Raw genomic sequence first — 12,297 nt, forward strand, 5'->3', positions numbered from 1 at the left:
GCCTAGGAGTTGAAGGGAAATCATATGCAGAATTTGGGACTCCTTTCTCTGGATCCACTTAAATCTCTACCTTGTTGGCAGCCTCCAGCCCCAACCGCTGTCTCAGTCCAGCAGGCTGCACGGTCCCAGCTGCTGCCTTCTGTTGTGTGCCATTGGCTGCTATGGGAACCAGCAAATACCTTGGGGGGAGTGACTATGGGGTTCCCATGGATGGGCTTCCCTTCTCTCTCAGATATTTTTCTTCATCTACTCTCTGTCTTTGTTTTCCGATGCCCGTGATTATTTGGTTTGTTTTCTCCAGCTTTAATACTTGCTCTCAGTGGGAGAGCAGGTCTGATCCAGGCTATTCTGTTGTGGCCAGAAGTGTAAGTCTTCTACCGCACTTTGAGTAAAGTCTGTGTTGCTTTCCATGGGCGTCTAAAATGCACCCTCGGCTGTCCCCTGACTGTCTTTCATACCATGTTTCCCCATACCCACTGTATTCCAGCCACATTGGACTTCCTTTTTTATCTAAGGTATCAAGCTTTTCTCACCTTGGGACTGTGTATTAACTGCCTTGATGGCCTTTCCCTGGATTTGTGCATAGCTGGCCCTTTGGTATTATTTACTGTCAGTTCAGATGTTAGCTCATGAGAGGTTTCCCTTTCTTTGCAGGGAAGTCCCTGGGTACTGTGTTTTCATCATAGCACATCGCAGTCACCAAATGAACCTGCTTTATTTACTTATTTTCTGTGTCCCCACTATTGCATAAGCTGCGTTCTCACGTGATGTGGAATAAATGTTAAATGTTAATTGAATGAATAAACGAATAAAATAGGCACTGATTCTGGAAGGAATTTTTCAGATTCTCCTTTGCAGACCTCAGTATAGCATAAAAGAACACTGTTTTCTTTGCCTTAATAGTATTTTGATGTGGAATTTTCTATAAAATACCACTTCTACATGTTTATGGCATAAAGATGCCATTTCGTTGATCCTGTTAATATACTAAGCTACTCTCTTTGTAAAGATTATGCCATCTTGCTTATCATAGAGTATTGCATTTTTGTTAAAATGCTTTAGAAAGTAATAATCTGTGCTAATTCTCTATCGCCCAGAGGATTTAATTAGCTAAAATTAATGACGTGACTTTGTTTTTGGTCCTATACGAAATGGCTTTTTAAGAAAATGACATTTTATATCTTTATTTGACAGGAATGGTTTTTAGGAAAAGCATTACATGATGAAGAATCTACAATAATTCACCATTATGCCTTTTCTGAAAATCCTACCGTTTTTAAATATCCAGACTTCGCTGCTGGCTGGGCTCTTAGTATTCCACTTGTAAACAAGTAAGGATTTACTAGACTTTGTGTGTGTGTGTGTGTGTGTGTGTGTGTGTGTGTGTGTATGTGCGATTCAACTTCTGTTTCACTGAGTCCTGTAACTGATGGATCCCAAGTGAGTTTTGCAGCCCGAGACAGTGTGTGGTGGGGCGGGAGGACCTGGAACAGGAGCCTGAGGAACCTTGAGGTTCTTGCTTCTGCTCTGTCACTTACTAGTGCCCTCAGACTGATGACTCACCCCTTCCTTATTTCCTCTTCCTCACCTGCAAAATAAGGTGAATAATAAATTGTGGGACCAAGGGAGGGCACATAAGTACTCTGAGAACTCTACACCCAGAGGGGTTATTACTATTATTAATGGACCTGGTTAGCTACAGATGTGATTTTGATTGTCAGGAAGAAGATGAATCAGTAACATTGCCCGGGGTGGGAGCTGATGACAGATTATGTGCGTGGGTACACACGTTTAAACATGGGCCAGGCAAGAGGGACACTTAATCAGAGGCTCCATAGCTATTCGGGCCCAGATATTTGTGTGTATAATCACAATAATGCTTTTTTTCAAGGTGAAAAGGAAAGATAATTAAGTTGTAATTCAGGAGAACCATGACTGTTGACAGGCTTTTAATTTGAATGCTTCAGATTAATTATTATGTGTTTTTTGTTCTTTAGGGAAGAGAAAGTTGGTAAAGCGGTTGTGGCCTTTGTATCTTCAAAGATGGAGGGTTTCTGTTATTTCTTATGTTGGGCGTGTTGTTTCTAGGGTTCAGAGTCTCAGAAACCTTTTGAGCCCATGGTGGATGTGGGCTGGGTAGGCACGGTAGTCCTACCTTCTCATTTGTGGCTGGCCAACGCTTGGTGACTCCTCCCTTGACATTGGAAAGTGTTTTTTTTTTTTTTTTTTTTTTTTTTTTTTTTTTTTTTTTTTTTTTTTTAACGACGTAAGACCCTCCTTCCCAATGTAGAATCCGCAAAGGGACAGTAACAACGAAACTTCCATGTTGTGTAGCCTTTCTTGCTGCTAGAGAGCAGCCAAGTGAGATGGCCTCCATTAGGCAGATGCACTCAGTCATATGGGGAAGGAGACGGTGCCTGGTGGTCCATTTGGCTTGAGAGGTCATGACAGAGGAGGAGTCCTTTGGGGGCTGGCAGCCGAGACGGTACTTCCTGACGGTGGCAGAGGCCCCAGCTCCTTGACGACCCATTTCTGGAGTATAAATCTGGAGGCTGTCCTGGGGATCTCAGCCTAGAGCCTCTCTATTCAGACTGTCCAGTAATTCAGCCAACTATATGCATTAATAAGTGCACTTTGTGCCCAAACTGGCCAGAGTGGATTCTGTTATCTCCGACTAAAACGTGTGACCCATAGACCCGTCCTGAGACTCCCGGGCGAGGACGCCCTGCCCCCAGCCTGTGCCAGGCATGCCTAGGAGGGCTCATAACGTTTTCCCGGCCCCATTCTTGGAGGGCCTGGGCAGGAGGGGAGGGGCAACGAGAAGAGAGAGTTGTCATTTCCTTCTCACCCTGCACTGGTTGGTCTGGCTCTGCTCTGCGCTCTCTGCAGGGGTGAGGGGAAAATATTGCGTTTCAGCGGCCCAGGGTCATCTTTATCCTCAAATTCATTCAGCTTGGGTTTGCTGCCGCTCGAAGAGTGGGAGCCCCCAGGACACTCTTCTCCCAGCATGTCCTGCAGCCCTGTGTTTGGGCCCAGTTCAGCTCCCTGAGCCACGAGTGGCACACCGCAGCCCCTCGGCCGTTCCTTGGGCCTTCGGGACTCTTCGCCCCGGCGGTCGCCTTCCCCTGGGTCTGTCCTCACCCTGTGGCTTCAGAGCCTGGAACTACGGGGGCTGCCTTCTCTGCAGAAGTTCTGGTGGCTGTGGTTTCTCCGACTTGTGACTCAGAAGCTCTTCGTCAGTCTGTCGTCTTCTGTTTCCCGGAGGACCAAGTCCCCCGAGAGAGGGACAAGTACAGCTGACCCTGTCCTGTGCGGTGCACTGTTCCGAGCGCAGACACCACACTCTTCTCCCAGGGCTGGAGAGAAACCCAGAGACCTGTGACCCTGGGCAGCAAGCCCGGGCTGTAACCATCTCTCTGAAGCCCGTATAACCCTCTCCTCATATCTCCCTTCCGATCCAGGAAGCCACTCATCTGGGAAACAAATCCGGTAGTTTATCGTTTCACTTTCTTTCCCTCCCCCATCTAGCCAGGACCTTGGTGGTGCCTTGATGCGGAATGCACTTCACCTTTTCCTGAGTTAGATGTAATCAATAACTGTTAAGTACTGCTTTCCCTTTTTATTTTTTCTTAAATTTTTAAATTTCTTTTAACGTTTATTTATTATTGAGAGAGAGAGAGAGAGAGCATGAGCGTGGAAGGGGCAGACACAGAATCTGAAGCAGGCTCCAGGCTCTGAGCTGTCAGCACAGAGCCCGACGCGGGGCCTGAACCCGCAACCTGTGAGATCATGAGCCGAGCCGAAGTCGGACGCTTAGCCGACTGAGCCACCCAGGCGCCCCAAGTATTGCTTTCCTTTTGACTTACTTTTAAACCACGTGAGTGAAAGTAGTCTCTTTTTGGGATGAGCACTGGGTGTTGTATGGAAACCAATTTGACAGTAAATTTCATATATTAAAAAAAAAAAAAAAAAAAAAAAAAGAAAGTAGTCTCTGTTGTGCACCATATTTGACTCCTAGAATCCTCTTAAAGGACCGTTTAGCCCAACTCCTTGCTTGCCCTGCAGGCAATAAAGCATAACCTGTTCTTCAAAACCTCTTGGGTCTGTGAATTCTGCCGTCCGGCTTCACTGCTTATAAGATGTAGAGGCAGCCAAAGCCCTGGCAGGTTCTGTTGGCTCTGGCTTACGCTCATAAGTACCTCATGCTCACCACTGACTCACTGCCAGGGCCTTTGCGAACCGGTGCTCCAGTTTCTGCACTAGCCAAGATACTGGTCTTATTAAGGGGAGACTATGTTATGGATGACCTGGTGTTCTGTGGAGGTGGTCCCACGGGCACGTGCTTCTCTCGTCCTCTTGACGAAGTCGCTGAAAACATCTATGGGCAAGTGGCAGCTTACTCTGAGTACCGAGGGCCCCACTGCAGTGGGGTATGTAAGGAACTGCGGCTAAGGGAATTGGGGCCAAAAGGCTGGTCTTTTGTTCAAGTTCAGGAAATGTCCAGCCCTTCCCCCGTAACTCTGGCATGATAGAGGAGTAAGGCACCAGTCAGCCTTCTGCATTCCGTGTCGTCTGCTTTTACAACGCTAAACGATTGCCAACAAGCTGCACAGTGTTTGTGGTTAATTAACATCCATGGTCTTTGGTGTGCCTCCCCTCCCTTTCCCCTGCCAACAAAAAGAAAACAAAAACGTGGGCTCTGCCATAGTGGTGTCTTCTACCATACTTCCTTTCTCTTGGGATGCAGGCAAGTAATCAAACAAAATATAATGTAACCCATCTAGCATAGCAACTGTCTTGTGGCCAAGATCTATTTAGAAATGGTTTTCTCATAGGAGATTCTATACATTCTTTAAGAACCCGGTATTATTCTTAGAACTAAAAGAGGCATAAAGTATCAACGAGCCCCACTGGCTGCAAAATTGGATCTTCCCAGTTGTTTTCTCCCAGTTCCAAAGCTAATGTGCTGCTTCTCCCTGTTATTAGAAACCGTATTAGTTAGCATGCTGGATTAAGAAGATATCGTTACTGTAACTGGAAGGTGAGGTCTATGTTGGCCGATGTAGGGGTTCTGCCCTGTTATTGAGGACGCTGGTTCTGTCTCTCTCATGCTTAGTACACAGCATCCTAAAACCACATACATCATCAGTTCATCCTAAATCTGGTTCCCTTTGTTGATTTTCAAGGCAAAAAGGGCTTTCTGTATATACATCTTATGTTCAGCAGTGAAGAAGCGCTCTAACCATGGAATGTAAGTGCTTATCTTCAGTCTCTAGTTGGATCTTGTCTGCTCGCAGTTGGTGGGGTCAACTTTAGGCATGTACCAACTCCTGGACCATTAATGGTCGCAGGGAATTTCAGTGCTTCGGTTGGGATCAAACGAATTCTGACCCTGGAGCCCATTTATAGGGCTCAATAATTTAATCAAAATGAGAAGTCTCTTAGGAAGAAGGAAGAGGAAGCTCCTATATTGTGTAGGCAATCAACAGTGCCCGCTACAGGAGTCTCCTTTTTTTAAATTTTAATTTTTAAGGTTTATTTATTTTTGAGAGAGAAAGAGAGAGCAGGGGAGAGGCAGAGGGAGAAGGAGACGCACAATCTGAAGTAGGCTCTAGGCTCTGAGCTGTCAGCACAGACCCTGACACAGGGCTCAAACCCACAAACCATGAGATCATGGTCTGAGCTGAAGTCACACGCTTAACTGAAGTCGCCCCCCCCCCCACCTTTTGTCTCCTTTTCTTGACTTTATGGCCCACTCGGTAGGTAGGGCAACTATTAACCGTTGCTTAAGTATTTCTGCTGCTCCAGTCATCAGAAAAACTGGTTACTTAAAAACATTTTACGACACACACTTTTATAGACTATTTCCCACCAAAAACATTTGCCCTAGTAATCCCACGTTAGTGAGTTTTGGATTAACACTGCCTAACATTTCCTGGTAATCCGTCTGTGTGATCTTCTAACAATAGCATCGATAAAAAAGTACTTGCGGTTTTGGAGACATTTACAATAAGACGATCTTTTCAAATAGGTGTTTTTACAGAACACTGTTACTGTTTTCTTCTGTTGTTTTTCCACCACTAAAACTTACCTAGATTTCCTTCAATAGTTTGCTCTTTTGACTAGCTCACGAATGGGACTGTAAAAGTCAGCTAGGAACTTGAAGTTGAAGAGGCCCTCTGTCTGTTGCAAATTTCAAGTCTAGGTGGTTGTGTCTTTAGAGCTGTATTATTGGGACATGACTTAATGCCTTCTAAAAATAGGCAAGCTGAATATCAAATGTCCTATTTTCCAGGAACTGAATATTTAATGAGGAAGTATTTTATCAAAGTAATTGGAATTTCTGCCCTTGTTTTTTTCCCTGGTATTGTTGGTCACTGCACTTAGCGTTTGGAAAACCCTTGTGCTGACTTGTATAGAAAAGTGAAACCTAGTTCCCATTTTAGGACTTGCCTTTTAAGTTAGGTGAATGCCTTGCACACTTTTAGGACTTGACCATATTTTCAAGGTGACCGACCGACTTAGGCTCACGAGACCGACTCGTTGACATGAAGTTGGTGATGCTGAGGTAACCATCACTTAAGGTTATGGTAGACTCCACGGGCTGCTGGACGTAGCCACAGAATGTCAGTATACAGGGTGCCTGGGTGGCTTAGTAGGTTGAGCGTCCGGCTCTTAGTTTTGGCTCAGGTCATAATCTTGTCATTGCGGAGCCTGCTGGGGATTCTCTCTTCGCCCTCTCTCTCTGCGCCTCCCCTGCTCGTGCTCTTTCTCTCTAAATAAATAAACAAACAAGCAAAAAAACAAAAAAAATGTATATATATCTGTTTACCCTCAGATTCGTCAGTGTTCATCTTAAAGAAATTCTATCAGTGGCCTTCAAGTTTTGCCTCTCTGAGATTTCCCCCAAATACAGATTTTCAAGAATGGAATGAGAAAGAGACTTGAAAAGCCAAAACAGTAGAGAGCATGTTGAGGGTAACAAGTCGGAGGTACTTATTGTCTAGTAAAAAGGGGCCTGTCATGCATGGCCATCTAACAATGGATGTCACATGCCATTTGGTTCCTATCACAATTCTGTGTCCCTTGCCTGTGGCAGTAAGCCCAGGTATGAAGGTGATCTGATCAGAGTTTGGAGGCACTTAGGAGTCCAGATTCCAAAGTCAAAAACTGGCTCGAACTGAGCACAAATTAGACTGGACAAGATCCCAGGCCAGGGCAGAATTTTTTCTCTCACTGTCTATTGGGAGTATATCTGAGAATGCTGTCTCTGTACGTGTCCTCACCCACTCCTATGGACAAGTCTGTGGGCAGGAATTGCACAGGAATGTGACCGAGATTCCGTGAGCTGCTTTTGGAGCTATCTGCTGCCGAGCTGCATTAGTATCCACCCTGAGACAAATGCTTTAATACTAAACATAAATTATAACCTGTGTCCTTCTTTATCTTTCCTCGAATTAGAAGTAAATTTTTAAAGAAATCTTTGTGGCTCAATGAGGCTGAAAACTCAATAAAGAGTTTTGACACTTATTACTACTTTTCCTTTAAAAATCACTATGATTTGTCTCCAGTTAAAATATGTGTTAGGGGGGTTGTAATTGAGACTGATGGTCTAGTCTCTAGCCCTGTCACAAATACAGAACCGTATGTATTTCAGCGGTCTGGTTACGTATGGAATTCCGTCCCACCAGCTTGGAATCAAAGCATATCTTGCCCTCATTCATTCAGGCAGCTCCCCGAGTGCTCCTTTTGGCCAGGCATGGTGGGCGGGCGGTGCTGGCCATACAAAGAAGCTGTGGCACAGAAGGGGACTTATACACAACAGGATGTCGCACATGTGATCAAAGTAATGGAGCTTCCTTCCTATTCTGGGAGCAAAGGAAGTTTCCACTTATGCTGGTGGGCAAGTCTGGCAAAGTTCTGCAGAGAAAGTGCCCTTGAGTTTGATCTGGAAGAAAGGTTTGCCAGGTAAGGTTTGGGTGTGGGTGTGCTAGGCAGATGTTCAGCAGGAGAGGCGTGGGCAGGTGTGCACTGGGGGGGGGGCGTGGTACAGTGCTGGGTCGGTACTGGGAAGCTGGGCACCGGTGGTGCTCTCACCTGCACCGAAAGGACTGCTGAAGATTTCTTTAACCCTTTAACCAAGAAAGGGACTTGAAATGGTTTTTTTTTTTCTTCTTTCCTGAAACCACATTCTCTCTCCCCCCTAAAAACTCCACAGACTGTAGTTTCTTTGGGTTATTAAAAGAAGGAGACTGAAAAGTAGCAACTTTTGTTTCTCTGTCATGCAAGTTTTTTTTTTTCTTTTTTGTTCTCTTTCTCTGTCAGTATTTGGTGTAAAGATTATCAGGAGTCACCAAACTTTGTGGCTTTGTTTTTAAGGCATTTAGTTTATTATAGTGTATTTTACGTTATTTGCCAGATGTTGAAACAATGAATGTTCCATTTGCAAAAAGGCTTGTGTTGGTTTCCTGGTCAACAAATAATTCCATTTCCACAAGTGCTTTGCCTCAAGGGAATGTGAAACTCTTAACTTTATGTTACAGTGTGTACTTGTATCTGTTTTCAAACATTAGAAGGTCTCGAGAATGTGTTATTCTTGTTCCATGCTTCTGATTACAAAAAAGAAAACAGCCTCAAATTGTATCTGTTTTCTAGGCTTACCAAGAGGTTAAGGAGTGAATCCCTGAAATCCGACTTCACGATAGATTTAAAACATGAGGTACGTCTTGTTTTCTTTTTTAAAAGTTGTAGCAACTGAGAATTCACGTGTTTTGCTATAAAAGGTGTTTTTGATTCCCTGCCAGCGCATCCCTTCCCAATGCTTTTATACATTTTCTCCCCACCAAGGTAATTCTTCTCCAGCAAATTAGGTCTTTCTCTTTAAACTCACTTTCATCACGTAGGTGGAGAAGGAACAGTGGAAAAGGTTGCATCTGTGATTCTTGATTTTTTTTTTTTTTTTTTTTTTTTTAAAGCTAGGTGGATGAGTGCAGAGGCGGATTTCTAAAAACATGCACAAATGTCGCAAAAGTACCTTTGGTCTTATTCGGTGCTTTGGTCGTACATATGCCTCGGTCGTGTCCCTGTCCTTGGCCCTCTGGGGCAGAACTGAGGCAGTTGGCCCTAAGCAGGCAGCTGCGGCATGCCAGCCTGGATGGACCCCAGCACCCCTGGCATCTAGTGGACATCTGTGACCCGTCGTCCTAGATGCAGGGGTCCCATCATGAATCATTCCTGAATCATTGTTAAGAAGGTTTCTTTGTGGGTTTCATTCACAGGCGCATCTCACTGCCTAAAACGGCCCCACCTTTCTCTCTGCAGGAATCTGTACTTGGGACGGTGGGGTCAACCTTGACATGTGCTGCTGGCAAGCTGCCAGGAGCAAATAAGGGCACTCGCAGCACCTTACCTTCTCAGGTGTTGGAATGTGATGAAATAGCCTATTTGAGGAGAAACATACATGTAAAAAATCATTCTTCTCTCCCATAGAAAGGAAAGAACGATTAATTGAAAGTGCAGGCCTGCCTAGATATTTTTAATGAAAAGTCAACTTTGGTATAGATACCCAGGTTCAGGAATCTATTAAAAATTAAGTACACACAGAAAATATGTCTAACCCATGTGAAAGGTATGAAGATCAGTCACAATATCTAAAAGCCCACCACCTGGCTTAAGAGCTAGCCCATCATCAGTCGCTTTGAGACTACCTGAATGCAGCTTTCCTGTGTCCCCTTCATTCTCACTAGTTAAACACTTTCTTGAATTCTCTCTTCCTTTTCTTCATAGTTTTCATCATATGACTGTATCTCTGAATAACATATTATGCAGTTTTTTTAATGTTTATTTTTGAGAGAGAGAGAGAGAGAGATGGAGTGTGAGAGAGGGAAGGGCAGAGAGAGAGGAGACCCAGAATCCCAAGCAGGTTCCAGGCTCTGAGCTGTCAGCACAGGGCCTGATGCGGGGCTTGAACTCAAGAACTGGGAGATCGTGACCTGAGCTGAAGTCGGGCGCTTAACTGACTGAGCCACCCGGGTGCCCCCATATCATGCAGTTTTGTATCCTTCTGGACTTCGTGTAAACAGAATTGCACCATGAGTATTGTTCTGACTTGAAACTCATCCGTGTTGCTGCGTGCAGCCCTACTGAACTTATTTTCACTTCCTGCAGTAGTCTCTCCTATGACTATATCAGTTTACTTATCCATTCTCCTGGTGGTGGGCTTCTGGATTGCCATGACTTTTCTGCTACTATAATCATTACTTCTATGAGCATTTTGGATGTGTGTCAGGACAATCCTCTGCAGGTGTTTCTCTAGGGCAGAGGCCTTTTAACTATTTTTTTTTTTTTTTTACTGTGACCCACTTTAAAAAATACATTGTTCATTGTGACCCAACATATCAGTGTGTGTTGTTATTGTGTCTTGTTACTGATCTCTAACGTGGTATTGTTGTGGTCTATAGAAATATTTTTAGGTTTGCTTTATGGCCTAGTTCATGTTTCCTTTTCGTAAGTGAAGTAAAAGGTGTATATGCTATAATTTGGGGGGGGTGTGTAATATTCTCTTTATTAGATTAAAGGAGAAGTAGGTTTAATCTAATAGGTTAATCTTCCTTCCTCCTTTCCTTCTTTCTACTTTTCTCTGCTTGATCTGTCATTTATTAAGGGAGGAATGAGAAAATCTTCCATAATAATGGTGGATTTGCCAGTGTCTCCTCTTGTAACTGCCAGCTTTTGCCTTTTATATTCTGAGAGTCTGTTAACTCAATGCATACAGGCTTACAATCATTATGTCTTCTTACGAATTTACCTTTATCTCTTGTGATGCTCTTTGCCCTAATGTGAATTAAATGTGTATTTAATGTTATGAATATTTCTTTACCAGCTTTCTTTTGGTGTGTGGTTCATAATTCTCTCATCTTTTTCTTACAGCCCCTTTATGTCCTTATTGATTGATTGAGAGAGACAGAGCATGTGCACATGTGAGCTGAAAAGGGGCAGAGGGAGAGAGAGAGAATGTTAAGCAGGCTCTATGCTCAGCATAGATGTCTTTTTCTTTTTCTTAAAAAGGACATATCTTTTTTTCTTTTTCCTCTCTTCCAGTTTGCCAGTCTTTGTCTTTAAACCAGGTAGCAAATTTACATTTACACTGAACATGATTACCATTATATTTGAATTGATTCCCAACACTTCGTTTTATCCCTTGCCCCTCATTTTATCTGGCTCATTTTAAAAACTTCCTTACTTTCTGGGGCACCTGGCTGGCTCAGTCAGTTTTTTCTGACTTCAGGTCACGTTCTCACAGTTCGTGAGTTCGAACCCCACATTGGGCTCTATGCTGTCAGCACAGAGCCTGCTTCAGATCCTCTGTGCCCCCCCTCTCCCTGCCCTTCACTTGCTTGTGCTCTCTCTCTCTCTCAAAAATAAACATTAAAAAAATTAAAATGTCTGTTTTTTGTTGTTTCTTTTCCCATTTTGTCCTTCTCTGCTATTTTGGAAGTTCAGTCTCTGTATCTGTACCTTACTGGTACTTACCTTGCCTTACTGTACCTTCATTTAAATATTTTAACATGCATTCTTAATAATGGCTAGTTAATTGATCACCTAAAAAAAAATTCAGGGGACTTAGAATAATTGAACTCTGATTATCCCCCTCACGATTTATATATGTTTTGTTGTCTAGCATCTTTTTAACCCCTCAAATATTATCTTTACGTAGTAAACATTTGTATGAGCTTAATTATGTATTTGCTGGGATCATTTTTATTCTTGCTGAGGCATGTCCTTCAGAATTTCTAATAGTGAGGTCATAAATTCTCATTTTTTTCCCTTAAAAACACTTCCATTGGGGCACCTGGGCGGTTCAGTTGGCATCTGACTCTTGATCTCAGCTCAGGTCTTGATCCCAGGGTTGTGAGTTCAAGCCCTGCGTTGGGCTCCACGCTGGGTTTGAAGCCTACTTAACAACAAATGAACGAAACGTTTATGTCAGCTTTGTTCTTGAAACATAGTTACCTTGTGTTTACCATCGTAGGTTGTCTGTCGTTTTCTCTCATCACAGTGGGGTCACTGCACTGTGTTCTGGCTTTTCTGTTATTGCTGTGGCAATTGCTGTGGGAAATAAACATCAGTCTCATGTGGCTTCTTTGTAGGTAATCTGCCTTTGTCTTTGCCTGCTTTTAAGATTGTTTCTTTGTCTTTGGCGTTCTACAGTTTCATTATGAGATGTCTAGATGTAGACTTAAAAAAAAAAAATCTCGCTTGGGATTCTTTCACCCTTACGTAATTTTGGAGATTCGT

General features: G+C 43.6%; 1 protein-coding gene across 3 annotated transcripts in view; it reads left to right on the forward strand.

The window, feature by feature from the left end:
• B3GLCT (beta 3-glucosyltransferase) overlaps window positions 1-12,297 on the forward strand; it is a 118,963-nt gene that overhangs the window by 53,910 nt on the left and 52,756 nt on the right. For all 3 annotated transcript variants that reach the window (XM_042994843.1, XM_042994782.1, XM_042994727.1), the window contains exons 7-8: window positions 1,195-1,331; window positions 8,656-8,719. In XM_042994843.1, coding sequence (XP_042850777.1) covers window positions 1,195-1,331; window positions 8,656-8,719 — 201 coding nt within the window. The remainder of the gene's footprint in view (window positions 1-1,194; window positions 1,332-8,655; window positions 8,720-12,297) is intronic.

This window comes from Panthera tigris, chromosome A1, assembly GCF_018350195.1.
Source record: "Panthera tigris isolate Pti1 chromosome A1, P.tigris_Pti1_mat1.1, whole genome shotgun sequence".
NCBI classification, from domain to species: Eukaryota; Metazoa; Chordata; class Mammalia; order Carnivora; family Felidae; genus Panthera; species Panthera tigris.